Raw genomic sequence first — 18,939 nt, forward strand, 5'->3', positions numbered from 1 at the left:
CCATGCTCAAGGATTATGCAACCCATAGCAATGCGTAGAATAACATATTATCTTCAGTATCGAGCCTTAGCAATACGTACAATATATACAATAATGAAATGTTAAATGATTGCAAGTAGTAGCAATATATACAATATATAGCAAAACCACCTTTTGAAATCCTAAATGAAAGGTTTTAGGAAGAAAAAGAAACATCAGTCGCACAAAATCATGATTTGGGTGTCAACGAGGGACTGGCTTGGACTTGAGTTCCAAACTTTACAAGTTTCACACTAGATGATGTCGAATGGATGAAGAAATGTGTGCTTCGGTGCTCATCCACCGTTCAAGAACAGCAGGCTCACCAATCGACTATGATTCAAGAATAAAAGAAAACAACCTCTTAGTGTCCTATCCAATTTGATACTGCATTAGTTGGAAGCCCTTTCTTTCTCCGGAGCCTTATTGTGCAAGGAATCTATAACAAAAAACAAAGTAAATAGTAATTACAGATAACCCTTATAGTTAACTATGATTACCATCTCGATTTTTATACTTTAAAAAATAGTATTGTAATCTTTACACTTATGAAGATGAAACATTTAACGTCAATTATTCTTTCATCGTTAATTTTCTCAATTAAAAAAATTTAAAAGAGACGCTTTAATTTATGTCATCAAATATAAAATTGACTAATTTGACATACTTTAATCAAATATTTTGATCAAACTTCATTCTGATTTAGATTTAGATTTGATTAATCTCATTGATGGAATTTAGAAAAAGTTAAAATTTGATTAATATTTTACTTTGATCAACTTTAATTTTGATTGTCATAATTGGGCTAATGTTTAGCCTAATTTTGAGCCTATCTAATTAAATAGGTTTGGTTCGTCTAATTTAGAGTTCTATATAGAATAAAAAAAATATAAATTATTATTTTATTTTATAATTTTTCATATGAAATATTGGCAAATTTTTATTATTTGTGATATTTAAATTTTAATTATTATTTTGGATATTTATTTATTTATATGTATATATTTAAAATTATAAAAATAATATATTTTTATATATAAAAGCATAATTTATGTTTTATCATGATTACAATCATAATATGAGTTTTCTTTTATGTTGAATAATATTCAATAATTTTATTATTATTATTATTATTATTATTATTATTAAATTATTTATGCATAAATTAGATAAAAATATTAGATGAATATTATTTATAACTTATATCCCTATATTTTATTTGACTTGTAGCTGCCAAGATAATCTAGGATGATAGGCTTATGAGATATAATTTTATCATTTATATAAAATAGTTAGAACATATGTAGTTAATACTATATTAGATTTTGACATAGTATTACTTGTTGAAAGATATATAGACTTAAGTGATAAAAGTACTATAAAATAAATTAATAAAATAAATATTTAGAAAATATCTAATAGACTTTGTCTAATGTTATAGGAATAACGATTGCAAGTTGTTAGGATCGAGAGCACTAAGAGGGGGGGGTGAATTAGTGCAGCGGAAATCTTACAACGATTAAAAACGAAAGCTGCGTTCGTTCAAAAACTATTATGATGCAAAAGCTAATTCTCAGTTTGTATCTAAGTGCAGTTTGCGTCTAAGCGCAGATTGCGTCTAAGCGCAGTTTTGCGTCTAAGCGCAGTTTACGTCTAAACTCAGATTTACGTCTAAACGCAGTTTTACGTCTAAACGCAGATTTACGTCTAAACGTAGATTTACGTCTAAACGCAGTTTTACGTCTAAACGCAGATTTACGTCTAAACTCAGATTTACGTCTAAACTCAGATTTACGTCTAAACGCACATTTACGTCTAAACGTAGTTTTACGTCTAGACGCAGATTTACGTCTAAACTTTGAAACTCGTTTGTATACTCGCAGAAGGCAGTATGCAGTTGAAATCAAGACGTAAACGTGAACTGAGATCTGATGATTGTGCGAGGAAAGCCGATTTACGTCTGAATGCAGTTTTACGTCTAAATGTTGAAACTCGTTCGTAAAATTGTAGAGGACAGTTTGCAGTTATCAATAGGATCAAAATGTAAGTGTAAACTGCAAAGAAGCTCGTTCGTAAAAGCACGGAAGACAGTTCTGCAGAATCAAACGTAAACGTAAACTGTAATGTATGAAAATACGAATTTACGTCTGAATGCAGATTCGGAAGAACAGCACTTAGAACTTGTTCGTGAAAGCGCAGAGAGCAGTAGTAATGAAGGAGGTTTGCAGTAATGATAAAGTGCTCGAGAATAAACGCAAACCAGAGATTTAGAGTGGTTCGGTCAGCCTTGACCTACTCCACTTTTGGCTTCCTCCACCGACGAGGTTGCCGACGTCAACTAGGGGCCTTCCTTCAATAGGCGAAGGCCAAACTGCCCTTTTACAATTTCTCTCCTTTTGACAGGCTCAGGAGACAACTTTTACAGACCTTTCTCTCCTCACTTTACAACTGAAAACTTGAAGAACAGAAGGAGGAGACTTAAAGGCTTTACAACACTTTTGAGCTTTTAGAATCACAGAAAAGATCAAGATTTCGGTGTAGGTCTGTATCTTTTCAGTGCTGAATGGGTGGGGTATTTATAGGCCCCAACCCAATTCAAAATTCGAGCTCAAAACGATCAAATCGATCAAATCCCAGAATTCTGGGATCAGGCGGTTGCACCTCTTGACTGGAGAGGTGGCACCGCCTGGCAGAGCTCGAAGACTGAGCTCAGGCGATTGCTCTTCTCTGCCAGAGCTCGAAGACTGAGCTCGATGGTTGCATCACCTGGCAGAGCTCGAAGACTGAGCTTGGTGGTTGCACCACCTGGCAGAGCTCGAAGTCTGAGCTCGGTGGTTGCATCACCTGGCAGAGCTCGAAACTGAGCTCAGGCTGATGCACCTCTCTGCCAGAGCTCGAAGACTGAGCTCGGTGGTTGCATCACCTGCCAGAGCTCGAGACTGAGCTCAGGCTGATGCACCTCTCTGCCAGAGCTCGAAGACTGAGCTCGGTGGTTGCATCGCCTGGCAGAGCTCGAAACTTGAGCTCTGGCGGTGCTACCTCTTGACAGAGGAGGTTGCACCGCCCAGTCTAGCTCGAAGACTGAGCTCTGGGCGGTTGCACCTCTTGGCTGGGGCGGTTGCACCTCCCAACCTCGCAGCCCTGGCGGTTGCACCTCCTGGCTGGGGCGGTTGCACCTCCCAACCTCACAGCCCTGGCGGTTGCACCTCCTGGCTGGGGCGGTTGCACCTCCTGGTGCAATCAGGGTCCGAATGGTTCGCTCCATTCGGCCCAATTTGAATCTTTTCAGGGGCCCAATTGCCCCAAGATTAAGCTAATGGGATCACCTCCCATTTTCATGCTTAATCATCATGCTAACTACGATTAACTCTAAGACAACTTCTGCAGCTTTGCTCCGATGCGTCAATCGCTTCTTCCGGCGAGTTTCCGGCCAACTTCCGTCGATCATCCGATAAACCCTCGGTGATCCTTCTGCGGACACCCGGCAAGCTCCTAGACTTCACGATTTGATCTTAGCGAGTTTCAACGAGCTTCGTCGGCAAGCTCCGATCTTTCTCGGCGAGCTCCGTGAACTTCCAACGAACCTTCCGGCGAGCTTCCGAAAAACCCTTCGGCAAGCTCCCAACTCATTCTCGGCTAGTTCCGGTAGCATTCCCGACGAACCTTCGGACTTCCGTCGAACTCTCGAACTCGCAACAAATCCTTCGCGCTTGACTCCGACACTTTGTTTCGCTTTATGTCTTCATCGTTATCATAGTTAATCCTGCACAACAAAACAAAACTTCGATCGAGACAATTAATCCTAAGCAATTAACCAAGTTGTCCGACATGTCATTGGTCCCTCGACGCTTCGTCCGATTCTTCGGCGCATCGTCCTCTCCTGCAGCCTATTGCCCAATCGGCCAGTTGACTCCGCAACTCCGATATCCTTGGCACAATACCCGCTCTTCTTGGCCCGATGCCCGAGTTCACGGCCCGAAGCCTTCTGTCGATACGTCGACCGATCCACCGGCCCGACGTCCAATCTTCTGACATGTTCCTTCGGCACAACATGATTATCCTGCTTTAATTGTCTCATCCTGATCGAAGCATCCTGCGTCACTCAAAACGCAGATTAAATCATAAACATATATCAAGTAGTTTCATCATCAAAATACGAGATTCAACACAAGTAACATAAAAACTTCATTATCACTTGTAATTAGTGTACAAGAATATTTGAAGCTATTAAAGATATATTTAAATTTATTTATAAGCCGACACTCGAAGGATTAAGGATCACATCCTAGTCATAAAGTTAAAAACTTAAAATATTATACATAAATATGGATGTGCCTTTTCCTATGGAGTTTATTTTTAATTCTCTTCTTTGGCCTATCTAAACTTAACTATAATATAAATATGAATAAATGAGATTTGAATAAGCTGACTAGTATATCTATATATATTAAAAAAGAACTAAGGTTAAGACATGAAAGATTTTATAATGTTATCACTATGACTTAATGAGTTGGTAATTAAAAAAAAAAAAGGTCATGGCATCATCCACAAAATAAATTTGTGAAGTCTTCATGATAAAGTGCTTATTTGTGATAAAAAATAATATATGAAAAATGATTATGTTCAATGTAAGGCTTAGTTCAAAAGAAAAATATATTTTAAATTAAACATTGTAGAGGTTCTTTATGATACTTATTAGATTGATTTAACTAAAATACATAAAATATTTATCGTTATAGGGAATTATTTCAAAGTGAAAGTGATAGTAGTGATAACTTATTACTATACTTAGAGACCGATCATGTGATAGATATTGCAAACACATGTTATATTTTTTACTATTTCTAATTTTTTTATTTAGAATTAATTAGTTAGGATATTAACTTTCTTTTAGTAATTATAAACTCATTATATTTTATAATTTAATAAAAGTTACTTTTGAAATTTTGTATAATAGTTTATATAAAATTAATTTAAATCTTGAGTGTTAGTCATAGGTGCCCAGTAAGCCAATCACGTGAGTGATGACATGTGTGCCTTGACACATAATTTTTTTGCTTATTATATTTTGATATTTATCACTTTATATTGACTATTGCATATATGCATGTATATATTGTGATTTCCTTAGATCTGTGCAATGGGAATCAGATCGTGATAAGATCATGATAATGAGACTGATTCACCTTTAAACATAGATCTTAAATAATCCTGGTCATAGATTACTCGAGAGGAACATTGAGATAACCGGACAGATTGGTATGTTGTATACTTGTTAATATAATGGATGCAATTGGTCTTATAGCTGCTCGTGTGGGGACACTAGAAATATAGTACATGTGCTTATTGGAGAATGATTTCACTGATTGATTCGCTTACGGGATACTAGATGGTTGATGATGCCTTATTGTCAGACAACGGTTCCGTAGTCATAGTGGTGTATCTGATCCTTAGACTTGAGACACCAAGGATGTCCTGTACGAGTGCTCCACTTATAGGTTTAGATGTCCCAAATCTAGTACAATTTGTCATTGGGAGTGACAATCGACCTTACGAGGGCTATTGAGTGTCGATAGAGGATCATCCACTCTCGACATCATGAGAGGAATATTCTATATGTTTTTACTCAGACAAATCCCTGGCTAAGGTCATTCGGATTGAGAGAGAAAGAGTTCTCTAGGAGAATCCGATTAGAGCGAGACTCAAGTAGAAACCGTATAGATCTGATAACACCATGCCCGATATACGGTCTCCGGGATATTAGATGGATGAGGGACTGTAGGTATATGGTAACTAAGGACAAACATGTCCAATGGATTGGATTCCCCTGTATCGTTTGAGGACTACGGCGTAATAACCTAATATGTCCGTAGTCGATGAGTCGAGTGAATTATTATAGAGATAATAATTCACTAAGTTAGAAGGAGTTCTGACAGGTATGACTCACGACCAGCTTGATATTGGGTGTAGAGAGTCACACACATATGGTAGGCGTTGCGATGAGTAGAGGTTCTGATATGAGATATATATCGGAGCCCCTATCTTATTGGATATCCAATAAGCTCATGAATTATTGGATCCCATGGACGAGATCCAATAAAAGCTTATGAGAGATTATTAGATAGAGATCCACTAATCTAAAAGGCTTGGGTAGGTAATTAGATGTCGATCCAATACCCAATAGGGGAAGATTCATTAGGGTTTGACTAGAGACCTCTATAAATATGAGGGATTCAGTGGTTCATAGGCTAGGGCCTTTGCTTGCCTCTCCTATTCTCCTCCCCCTCTCCACCTTAAAGAAAGCATGGAGTTTTGAGGAGCATCGCCGCAGCCCTGCTATGTGGATCACCGCTAGAGAAGAGGACGCTTGACCTCCTTTACTCTCTCTTAGAGATTTGTGAGGAAATAGAGATATACGATCTCCATATGTAACACAATATATCATATACGCAGTTTGTTTCACAGATTTTTGCGCACCAATCTTCGCACGATGACGAACATCTTTTTAGGAAATTAAGGATTTTGTTTTCTTGTTCTTCTACTACGTATGTGATGTCGCTCCCAAAGATTTCCTAACATTGAGTTTATAAAGACATTAGTTGGATTATAATTAAATTTTCGATTGAAACATAATTTCAATGATGAGAAATCTTTTATATTATGACACAAACTTTTAGAGCATATCTTCAAAGAGAGAATTGAAAGATTAGTAAAGTATAATATTTTGAAAGATTTAGACATAATTTTGATGTTTGTATAGATTGCATTAAGAAAAAGTAAATTATGCAAGTAAAAAAAATAATCACAAGAAATAAAGAATTTCTTGAGATTATTTACGCTAAAATGTATGAACAACTTAATATTTCTTATCTTAATGGAGAGAAATATTTCATCATATTTATAGATAACCTATCAATATATGATTATGTATATCTAATATATAAAATTTTTTAAGTCTTTGACACCCTTGAGGTATACATAAATGAGGTCGAAATATAATTAAAAAAATTTAAAATTATCAAATCTAATAATGATAGTTTTATTGTAAATATGATGAGTTAGGTCAGAATCTTAATCTTTTTACTATGTTCTTAGAAAAATATGATATATGTGCTCAGTATACCTTATCAAGTGTATCATAACAGAATTATATTATTGAAATATGAGATCATACTTTTTAAAGCATTATTAGAAGAATGATGAGTTATTCCTTTGTACTTTGACTTGACCTAAAGTGAAGCTCATAGAACATTTATGTTATGGATTAATAGAAAATCTAGTTTGAGAAATTCACATATTTCATGTTATCCTACAAAGATAAGAGTTTCAATTCATATGAAATAATTGGATCCAAGATTTATTTCTAGATATTTTATTAGTTATACAAAAAATTCAAGTGATGCATATTTTATTCTAATAATTATAGTACGAGAATGGTAAAATCTAAAAAAAATAATTTTGATATAGAGAACATAAGGCTGATACTCCTTTATCAATTTTCATTCATGAGGTTGTTGTTCCTTAAATCACTGAACGAATTAATGAGGGTGAATAATAAAATAACATTGATAAATTATCACATGATATTGATGTCACCACCAATGATCTTGTAGAATAGCTATAATCAATATTTTTTATATGATCTCAATGGTAAAGGAGATTTATCATGGTTATATGATATATCTAAAAGAATTAGATTGTGACATAATAATAAAAAAAAGACATCTTATCATTGTCATAAGTCCTAGAAAACACTGATATATGGTTTAATGCAATAAAAGAAAAGTTAAAATTAATGAACTAAAAGAATCATTTGTAAATTGGTCTTTAAGATAAAACATAACTTAAAGGGTAATATTGAATGATATAAAGTTAAATTTATGGTTAAAAGTTTTTTTTTTTCAAAAAGAAAACATCATCTATAACGAGACATTTTCTTTTGAAAAAAGACTCATCGAGGATCGTTATGATATTAATAACTCTTTATGATCTTGAGTTATATTATATGCATGTGAAAATAATATTTCTTACTGAAACAACTTAAAGGATTTATAGAGATGGAAAAAAAAAGTTTAGTTTACAAACTTCAAAAATCTATTTATGAACTTAAATAAACTTTCAGATAATGGTATATAAAGTTTTATGATATCATTATTTTCTTTGGATTTAAAAAAAAAATTGTTGATCAATCTTTATATCTAAAGGTCAATAGGAGCAAGTTTATTATATTGATATTATATGTGAATAATATTTTGCTTGTTAATAGTGATCTTAGTTTATTGTATGAAATCACGATATTTTTTACTAATAATTGTTGAATTTCGGATTTTGATGATGAAACTAATTGATTGTGTTTAGATGTTTAACTGCATTTTGAGTGATGTAGGTCTACTCGATCAGGATTAGACAGTTGACGCAAGAGGAATTGACGTTGCGCCGGAGGAGATCACGTCAGGATATTGGACGGCAGAAGGCTTCGAACATCGGGCATCAGGCCAAGGAGAGTGAAATTGCGCCAAGGATATCGGGGTTGCGGAGGTCAACCGCCGATTGGGCAACAAGCCGCAAGAGAGGATGATGCGCTGAAAAATCGGACGAAGCGCCAACCAATAACGTGCCGGGCAACGGAATGTCGATTCGCGTTGTAATAATTGTCTAGATCGGAGTAGAGTTTTAGTTTGTGTGTGCAGGAATAACTATGATAATGAGAAAGACATAAAGCGAAACAAAGAGCGGGGTCAAGCGCGAAGGATTCATTGGGAGTTCGAGAGTTCGACGGAAGTCCGAAGGTTCGTCGGGAATGCTGCCGGAACTAGCCGAGAATGAGTAGGGAGCTTGCCAAAGGGTTTTTTGGAAGCTCACCGAAAGGTTCGTGGGAAGTTCGCGGAGCTCGCCGAGAAAGATCGAAGCTTGCCGAAGAAGCTCGTTGAAACTCGCCAAGATCAAATCGTGAAGTCTAGGAGCTTGTCGGGAGTCCGCAGAATGGTTTCTGAGAGTTTATCAGAAGACCGTCGGAAGAAGTCTTGACTTACGAACTTTGTAATAGCTTAGAAAATATCTTTAAATTCATAGTTAGTACGTTAATTAGGGTTAGGATTAGGTATTAATCCTATAACCCAAGTAGGGGCCAATTGGACCCAAGTTCGGACTAGTTTAGGGCAAGATTGAAGCCCAACTAGTGGGCTGAAAACACTGTAGGCGGTTGCACCAACTAGTGATTATCTGAAGGTCTCTCTCTCTCTCTCTCTCTCTCTCTCTTTCTCTATCTCTCTCATATCACACCTATCGTCACTGAGCCTTCGATGCGGGGCCATAGGCTTATCTTACGTCGAAGACGCTGTCCGAGAAAGAATTACTGATGGAGAACGAGAAAGCAGAACGAGGACTCGAGGTGGTGAGCCTAACGTGCGCCTTGGTAGGAGGCGATGCGATTCTGCCATACACACCACAGACCGTGGAAGCAATGGTGTCGCCGGTGACCGGCAAGAAGTTGCCGCACGAGGGTCTGAGGTTTCTGCAAGCAGTGCTGGGATCAGTACCACTCGTACACATCGAGGATGTCTGCGAAGCTCATGTGTTCTGCATGGAGAGGGAGTCAATGTCCGGCAGATTTCTGTGTGCCGTCGCCTACCCAACAATGCAAGACATCGTCGATCACTACGCTGAGAAGTATCCTCAACTTCCCATACCGATCCGAGAGTGAGCTTCTGCTTCTCCTCCTCCTCTTCCTTCTTCGTAGGCATCGAGTTAATTGGTTTTACTGGTGGCTGGTTTCAGGGTGGAAGGGGAGGGGACAAGGATTCCATGCAGTTCTACTAAGCTGGAAGAGATGGGGTTCAAGTACAAGTATTCTGTGGAGCAAATATTAGAAGGTAGTGTTGAATGCGCCAAGAGGCTTGGAACATTCGAAGCATGAATCTAATGTTGGTTCAACATGTCGCATGAAGAGCAAATACAACATCTTCACATGCATGCTTGATGTCCCATACTGTATTTGTTGGTCATGAATCCATGAACACAAGGATTGTTGATATCTCCTCCAGCTGACTGGCGTTTCTTGTAATAATCAATCTCTAGCATGTCTTACAGAAAATATGTTTGAACGAGCAAGAACTACACCATATATATCAACTCACAATTACAATGAACAAGAATGATGAACACTCCTTCAGCTAATTGCGGTCGAGTAATTTTAGATACCGTGATGCAATATCTAGCGCCCTTCGACCCTTACAAGCGGCCGGAGAAAACCTGGAACCGAGGGAAGTATCTACGTTGGGATCAACCAAATAGGTGTTGGGCTGGTGGCAGCCCACAGATGCAGTCTGGGCTTTATCAATTCATAGCCTAATCCCACTTAACCTAACCCTAATTCTTATTAGAGGGTATGGGTGACTACGTTTTAGAGGCAGAAAAAGATTATAAAAGGGCAGCAACAAAGAGGAGAATAAAAAGAAGGATAACATAGAAAGACTATTCTCAATCATCTAGCAGTGTTCTCATCTCAGGTGAGATCAAATCTACAATAGACTCTTGCTGTGATTACTCATCTAGCAGTGTTCTCATCTCAGGTGAGATCAAATCTACAATAGACTCTTGCTGTGATTACTTAAGAAGGTTTTAGATATTGTAGACTGTGACGTGATCCTTATATCCCTTTTATTCTCTTGTGATTATTGCTAGAATTTAGGGCAAGAGATTGAGATTTGTATATTCATTATTCTCATAGTGGATTATCTCTAGTTTGCCCCGTGGTTTTTATCACTCACATTGAAGGGATTTTCCACGTATATCTTGGTGTTCTATTTGATCATGGTTCTATTTAATTCCACTGCATGTTATGGCCTGCTAGTATTTGTTCATATACAAAAGTTATTTCTTTTTATATCCTCATCAACTTGTATTAGAGCGGGGTTTTGGAGATTTAATTTTTGTATTTGAACATGGAGGTCAGTAATGTTTCTCGCATGATTAGTTTGAATGGAAACAATTGAATGATATGAAAACTAAGAATGAAAGATATCTTATATTGCAAAGATTTATATGAACGTTTACAAAAGGATAATGCAAAACCTACAATTATGACAGATGATGAGTGGAAGAGGTTAGATCGAAAAACAATTGGATTTATTATACAGTGGCTTGATGATAGTGTCTTTCACTATGTTTCTACTAAAATTTCTGTATATTCTTTTTGGAAAAAATTGAAAAGTCTCTATGAAAGAAAAACAGCTAGCAACAAAGCTTTTTTATCAGAAAACTTGTGAACCTAAAATATAGAGAGGGTGTTTCTATTGTTGAGCATTTGAATGAAATGCAGAATATTACTAACTAGTTATCCTCTATGAAAATGTCACTTGATGATGAGTTGTAGGTATTGTTATTTCTCAGTTCATTACTAGAAAGTTGGGAGACACTAGTGATTTCCCTTAATAATTTTATGTTAGATGATATTGTCACTATGAGTCAAGTAACAAACAGTTTGTTGAATGAGGAGTTGAGAAGAAAGAATTCAGCAACATCTCATAATGATTTAAATACATTTATCTTAGAGAACAAAGGAAGGTCAAAGTCTAGAAGCAGTTCATGCATGGGTAAAAGCAAGTCAAAATCAAGAAAAAGATATTGTTTGTTATAACTATGGTGAGAAAGGACATTACAAGAACCAATGTAAGCAATTTAAGAAGAACAAAATGAAAAGAAGTGGAGTCAACAGAGTCAAAAGATAATGTCACAGCTATAGTGCAAGGTGGTGATTATTTGATTTTGTCTCATTCTGATGATATTTTTTCTTGTGTATGTAAGGATCTTGAGTGAGTGATTGACATATGTACTTCTCATCATGCTATACCATAGAGGGAGTTTTTTGCTAAATATAGGTCTGAAAATTTTGGTGTTGTCAAGATGAGCAACTATGACATAGCAGACATCATTGACATTGGTGATATTCATATAAAGATCAACCTTGGTTGCAAGTTGGTGCTTAAGGATGTGAGGCATGTGGTTGAGTTAAGGCTGAATTTAATTTTAGTTGGAAGACTAGGTGATGAAGACTATGAAAGCATATTTCACAAAAGGCAATGGAAGCTCAGTAAGGATTCTCTTATTGTGGCTAGTGGAAAGAAATGTCATACTTTATACAGGTTACAGGCTAAAGCTTATGATGAGCAGTTAAATGTTACAAAGAAAGACTTTAGCATGGAGTTGTGACATAGGCGATTGGGACAGATGAGCGAGAAGGGGTTGCAAGCTCTTTCTAAGAGAGAGGTATTATCATATCTTAGAGGTATACATTTGAACCCTTGTATTGATTGTTTGACTAGTAAACAACATAGATTTTCATTTACTAGTCCTACTATGTCTAGAAAAATATATACATTTGACCGTGCCTATATAGATGTATGTGGTCCTTTGAGGACAAAAACAGCTAGTGGATCTGTTGATGTTTTTGGTATAAGTGGTGTACTTTATTTTGTCACTTTTATAGATGATTTTTCCAGGAAAGTTTGTGCCTATGCTTTGAAGATCAAAGATTAGGTTATTAATGTTTTCAAAGAGTTTCATGCTAGGGTTGAAAGGGAGACAGAAAGACAATTGAAATACATAAGATCAGATAATGATAGTGAGTATACATGATTGTTTAATGATTATTGCATGTCACATGGGATTCAACATGAGATGACAGTTCCTGGTACACCTCAGCATAATGCAATTGTAGAGAGGATGAACCACACCATCATGGAAAAGATCAGATGTATGCTTTCACAAGCCAAGCTACCCAAAAGGTTTTGGGATGAGGCTTTGAGGACTGCAGTTGATGTGATCAACTTGTCACCATGCATAGTCCTAGATAGTGATGTTGCAGAGCATGTATGATCAGGGAAAGATGTTTCCTATAAGAATTTGAGAGTGTTTAGTTGTCGTGCATTTACACGTGTTCCAGATAATAAGAGGTCCAAGCTAAATGGTAAGACTAAAGAATGTATTTTTCTTAGTTACTCACACGATCATTTTGGTTACAGGCTTTGAGATCCAGAAAAGCAGAAAGGATTAGAGATGTGGTCTTCTTTGAGAATCAAACATTTGAGGATTTAAAGAAGAAAGCACCAGCTAAGACTTTTGCATAAGGATTAGCAGATTATGACCCAATTATTCCTCTAGTATATTAGGGTGATGGGGGAGATGTGCAGGAAGATGGTGTAGAGCTTGATGTTGATCTACCTATAGGATATGTTGAGCAAGAAGAAGTTGGAGAGCAACTTACCGGAGAACCTTAGTTAAGAAAATCTTCTAGATAACGTCAACCTTCCAGAAGATACTCTATAGATGAGTATGTGATGCTTACTGATGTAGGTGAATTAGAGAATTACCAGAAAGCAATTGAAAGTGAGTAGAAAGAGAAGTGGTTAGTTGCTATGCAGGAAGAGATTGATGCTTCTTAGAAGAATTACACTTATGATTTGGTACTACTACCAAATGGAATGAAGACCTTACCAAAAGAAAGACATGAGATATGCCGACAGTTGATCGACATGACTTCACATTGAAGAGTCATGGGATAGCCTACCTTATGTGCTGAATGAGGAGGTTGTTGGGCTGGTAGAAGCTCATTGATTCAGCCTATAGTGGGCTTTATAAACCCATAGCCCAACCCCACTTAACTTAACCCTAATTCTTATTAGAGGGTGTGGGTGGCTACATTTTAGAGGCAGAAAAAGGTTATAAAAGGATAGCAATGAGGGCAGCAACAATTACATCTTGCAACAACAAAGATGAGAAGGAAAAGATAGAAAAACAAGAGAAAGGAAGGGAAGAAAACAAGGATAACGCAGATAGACTGTTCTTAATCATCTAGCAGTGTTTTTATATCACGTTAGATCAAATTTACAGTAGACTCTTGCTGTGATCCTTGTATCACAGTTATTCTCTTGTGATTGTTGCTAGGGTTTAGAGCAAGAGATTGAGATTTGTATATTCATTATTCTCATAGTAAATTATCTCTAGTTTGTCCTATGGTTTTTACCATTCACATTAAAGGGATTTTTCATGTATATCTTAGTGTTCTATTTAATTGTGGTTTTATTTAATTTCGTTGCCTGGAAGCAACAGTGCAATGGGAAGGAGGAACGCTTTGGGGGTAGAACAACTGTTTGGGTCAGGCAAGACGATATTTTATATCTATCGTGGTAGTCATTTATATCTATCATTATATCCCAGTATGACAACAGTTATTACAAAAAATAATGATTTTTTTATGCAATCATATAGAAGAAAATTTTCCATAATAATAAAAATATTATTCTTTTCAATTTCTTTTCCATAATATGTTGATTGTAGAAATCTAAAGGAGGGAAAATTTTAGTGCAAGAAATTTAGTTTAATTTTATTTAGATATGTATTTATTACATAGTAGGAACTAAAGAAACCAAATACATGTTGATCTTTGGCTGCTACAGAAACTTAAATTCTACCTTCACAACATGGAAAAGAAAAAGGCCAAAACATGATGTAATAAGCTAAGGAAGATTGCTGGCTGGATCAAGCATAAGATTACAACAGTTCAACACCTCCAGACAATGAAGTTTACAGATTTTGCAATCTCCAAAGTTATGTGCAGTGCTGCAACATGATCACAGGTTGTACAACAAGAGACTACTTTCACCAAAATTTCAACATGACTCCAAGTTATGCATCGATGGCCTGCTTCCATTACAGAATCACTTCATGATGATGCAACACCTTCCTACAACATTTACCATATACATTCTGAGAGAGAAGCTATGTGGAAAGGATATGCTGCAAAAGCAAGTCGCAATTCAACTTGCGGGGAAAACTGTGGTGCTCAACCTTACCCCCATTGCACCGGCAACGTCAGTGATCTCAGCTCTGGTAGGAATGCCTGTTTTGGTTAGTGATTCAAGAACTTGGGTTGGCCATATATCAGGAACACGAGCTGCAGTACAAATGGACAAGATATGTTCCTGAATACTAGCAGAATTCATTGGTCCAGTCCTCGAAGCTAAATCCATAAGAACTCGACATGGTTTTCCACCATCTGTGAGCAGTGTTTTGCAAGTCTAATGATTTCGCTCCGAATAGTTGTATTACATTTGCGTCAATATCACTTACCAGTTTACATTTTTTTTTTCTTAAATTTTTAGCTACTAGGATTCAATTTTTCTTTTCAATATTCCTAATTATGAGGTTTGCATCAATCTGTTCTCTAAGCTTTGGTCGATAAGAAAAATTCCATTACAAATTGATAAGCTTAGATTTGCTTGATTTGTGTCTTTCTCCAAGTAAAGTAAAGGTGAAAACTTAATGTTTCTTTCTCAAATTTTTTTTCCTCTGTAACTTAAAATAAAGAGGTTTTGAGCATCTAATCTACTTGTTTCCAAGCAAATAGGTGTCTATCTGCAGTTTATATCCTCATCCATGACAGCATGCTTGTAAAGCTGGTGGGATACACCTTTTTTGGTTTTGATACGTGATACAAATCTCAACTCGAGAAGTTTGTGGGTAAGCCATAAATCGCTGTCATGTTCGAAGACATTTCAAACCAATCTACTATCATCGAGTGAACGTCGACATTCAAACTACAGAAATAGAAGTTCCGTTCTTACTTTTCCTGTTGGAAGTTGGTGGATGTTGAAATCAAGGTTCATTATACCGTACCGTACCAGAGTTTCGATCCGGGTTCGATATGGTACGGTACCAATGTACCGGACGGTACACCAGGGCGTACCGAACGATACACCTTGATGTATCAATAATTTTATATTATTTTTATATACTGTAGCAGTGTTACAGTGTAGTACTGTAATGATATCAAACGATCTACGTACCGAGTATCTATCGGATCGGTATGTATCGCCCGATACGGGCGGTACACTTCGGTACGGCACCGGTTGAAATTAATTGCCAATACCTAACAAAAAGTCTATTCTCTGTGACATCAAAAGTGTAGCAATTATTCTCATACATAGGGATGTGTTTGGTGTTTTGTCACAAAGGTCAATCGGCTAATGGGGCCAACACGTTGGACATCATGGAGGCTTTGAAAGTATGGACACGTTCGACTCTTTCTCACGTAAAGAATGTTACATCCATGGAAAAGTAGAACATATTCCACAAGGTTGTACATCAAAGAGATGGCTTTGTTCACTCAGACAGGGTATTGCGACAGCTCCACCAACGAATGATGGTCCTTAGATGTGATCATTAGATTAGATGTCCCGATAAAATTATGATTATATCGTTTGGAAGTAAAATATATCCGATTTATGCCCTCATCTAAAAAATTGATTAATTTTAATTAATATTTTGAGTGTATGACTAGAAAATTAATTTTTAATTTTGATTGATCTATTTGGGCTTATGTATGACTGAGTTAGCCTAATTAAATAGGGCTATCGGTCTAATTTAGGGTCTTTATGAAATTTTAAAAATAAAATTGTGATTTTTTAAATAATTTTTTATACGAAATATTGATAAAGTTTTATTATTTGTGATATTTAAATTCTAATTGTTGTTTTATCATGATTGCAATCATAATATGAGTTTTCTTTTATGTTGATTAATATTTTAATAAGTATTATAATTATTATTTTATTATTAATAAATAAATTAGATCAAAGAATATTTGTTAAATATTATTTATAAAGTATACTCTTAAGTTTTATCTTACTTGTAGTTGTTAAAATGATCTAGGATGGTAGGTTTGCATAATATAAATTATAATTGATCGACTAAGTGAAAAAATATTAGATTGTGTCACTCTATTTAATTAGACAAGATATATATTATATATCTGAGATTCTGATTATGATTATCAACTAATAAAAAAAAATTCTATTTTAGTAATATTTTATTAGAATATGATCTTGAGAGGGACTGGCCTATTTTTTTTTCTAGACTTTATACTTTCGTCTACAAATCGATAAGAACTCTTAGATATTATACACGATACAAGATATATTCTCATCATCTCAAAGTTCATATTCTATCATTTATAATGGTTTCGTAAAAATATATAAAGAGAAAAGAAAGCTAATTTAGTTTTATTTACAGATCGATATCATTATATCTTTTGGATCGGACAATAGTGCATTTGTAGATTAAATAAAAGTTTTCTAAATGACATTAAAAGTTACATAATTTTGATCTTGATTTATTATTATTTAATTTGTAATATTAATATTAAATTTTTTTATAAAATACTAATATAATTATAATTTTTATGCTGAGATGATAAGGTTTGACATTTGCATTTCCCAGAGTAGGTAGCTAGATGATAAAGTTTGGCAATTCTAGTGACCTACGTTGCAACGTACTTCCCACGTGGCTCCACGTGAAACTACTTCGTTGCATGTCATAAATAAAGAGAATAGCCTGCGTTTCGTTGGGGAGAGAAATCAGAGAGAGAGAGAGAGATCTGATTGAAATGGAGAAGACGAGAACAGTGTGTGTGACAGGTGGTTCAGGCTACATCGGTTCTTGGCTTGTCAAGAAGCTCTTGCAGAGAGGCTATCACGTCCATGCTACAGTCAGGAACTCAGGTATCTCCACAGTATAGTATAGGTCGGCTTCATCTCCTCAGACTTGATCAGAGCATGTGTATCCACGGCAGGAGATGACTCCAAGGTTGGGCATCTCAGGAGCCTCCCTGGAGCTGATGCAAGGCTTTCTCTTTTCGAATCCGATCTCTACACTGCAGACACGTTCGAGCCTGCGATCCGAGGGTGCGAGTACGTGTTCCTCGTCGCTACCCCCATGCAACACAGCCCCAACTCCCAGGTTAAGGAACTTTGATCTCTTTATAGAGAGAGAGAGACGCATGCATCCAATTTCAACACCCATGTGTGTTTTCTATAAATGACACAGTTCAAAGACACCAGCGAAGCGGCGGTGTCAGCGATCCGCACCATCTTGCGGTTGTGTGAGCTCTCCGGAACGGTGAGGCGCGTCATCTACACTGGTTCTGTCACAGCTGCGTCGCCTTTGAAGGAAGACGACACCGGCTTCAAGGATTCCATCGACGAGTCTTGTTGGACTCCTCTCAACCTCTCCTACGATTTTCTGAAGGTATCTCTCTCTCTCTCTCTCTCTCTCTCTCTCATATCACACCTATCGTCACTAAGCCTTCGATGCGAGGCCATAGGCTTATCTTACGTCGAAGACGCTGTCCGAGAAAGAATTACTGATGGCGAACGAGAAAGCAGAGCGAGGACTCGAGGTGGTGAGCCTAACGTGCGCCTTGGTAGGAGGCGATGCGATTATACCTCATACGCCACAGAGCGTGGAAGTAATGGTGTCGCCGCTGACCGGCAAGAAGTTGCCCCACGAGAGTCTGAGGTGTCTGCAGGCAGTGCTGGGATCAGTACCACTCGTACACATCGAGGATGTCTGCGAAGCTCATGTATTCTGCATGGAGAGGGAGTCAATGTCCGGCAGATTTCTGTGTGCCGTCGCCTACCCAACAATGCAAGACATCGTCGATCACTACGCTGAGAAGTATCCTCAACTTCCCATACCGATCCGAGAGTGAGCTTCTGCTTCTCCTCCTCCTCTTCCTCCTCCTTCTTAGTAGGCATCGAGTTAATTGGTTTTACTGGTGGCTGGTTTCAGGGTGGAAGGGGAGGGGACAAGGATTCCATGCAGTTCTACTAAGCTGGAAGAGATGGGGTTCAAGTACAAGTATTCTGTGGAGCAAATATTAGAAGGTAGTGTTGAATGCGCCAAGAGGCTTGGAGCATTCGAAGCATGAATCTAATGTTGGTTCAACATGTCGCATGAAGAGCAAATAGAACATCTTCGCATGCATGCTTGATGAACCATACTGTATTAGTTGGTCATGAATCCATGAACACAAGGCTTGATTTCTCCTCCAGCTGACTTGCGTTTCTTCTAAAAATCAATCTC

General features: G+C 36.9%; 2 protein-coding genes across 2 annotated transcripts; both read left to right on the forward strand.

The window, feature by feature from the left end:
• Positions 1-9,324: 9,324 nt before the first annotated feature.
• Positions 9,325-9,953, forward strand: LOC135679901 (NADPH HC-toxin reductase 2-like). The gene is made up of 2 exons (XM_065193885.1): positions 9,325-9,717; positions 9,796-9,953. The coding sequence occupies exons 1-2, from the start codon at positions 9,377-9,379 to the stop codon at positions 9,932-9,934; spliced, it is 480 nt and encodes a 159-aa protein (XP_065049957.1). The 5' UTR covers positions 9,325-9,376; the 3' UTR covers positions 9,935-9,953.
• Positions 9,954-17,416: 7,463 nt separating this feature from the next.
• LOC135678603 (NADPH HC-toxin reductase 1-like) lies at positions 17,417-18,907 on the forward strand. Its single transcript, XM_065191609.1, has 5 exons — positions 17,417-17,576; positions 17,648-17,814; positions 17,902-18,102; positions 18,179-18,561; positions 18,646-18,907. Exons 1-5 carry the CDS (start codon positions 17,462-17,464, stop codon positions 18,782-18,784), a joined length of 1,005 nt encoding a protein of 334 aa, XP_065047681.1. The 5' UTR covers positions 17,417-17,461; the 3' UTR covers positions 18,785-18,907.
• The last annotated feature ends 32 nt before the right edge of the window (positions 18,908-18,939 follow it).

Source organism: Musa acuminata, chromosome BXJ1-7 (genome assembly GCF_036884655.1).
Source record: "Musa acuminata AAA Group cultivar baxijiao chromosome BXJ1-7, Cavendish_Baxijiao_AAA, whole genome shotgun sequence".
Taxonomy (NCBI): domain Eukaryota; kingdom Viridiplantae; phylum Streptophyta; class Magnoliopsida; order Zingiberales; family Musaceae; genus Musa; species Musa acuminata.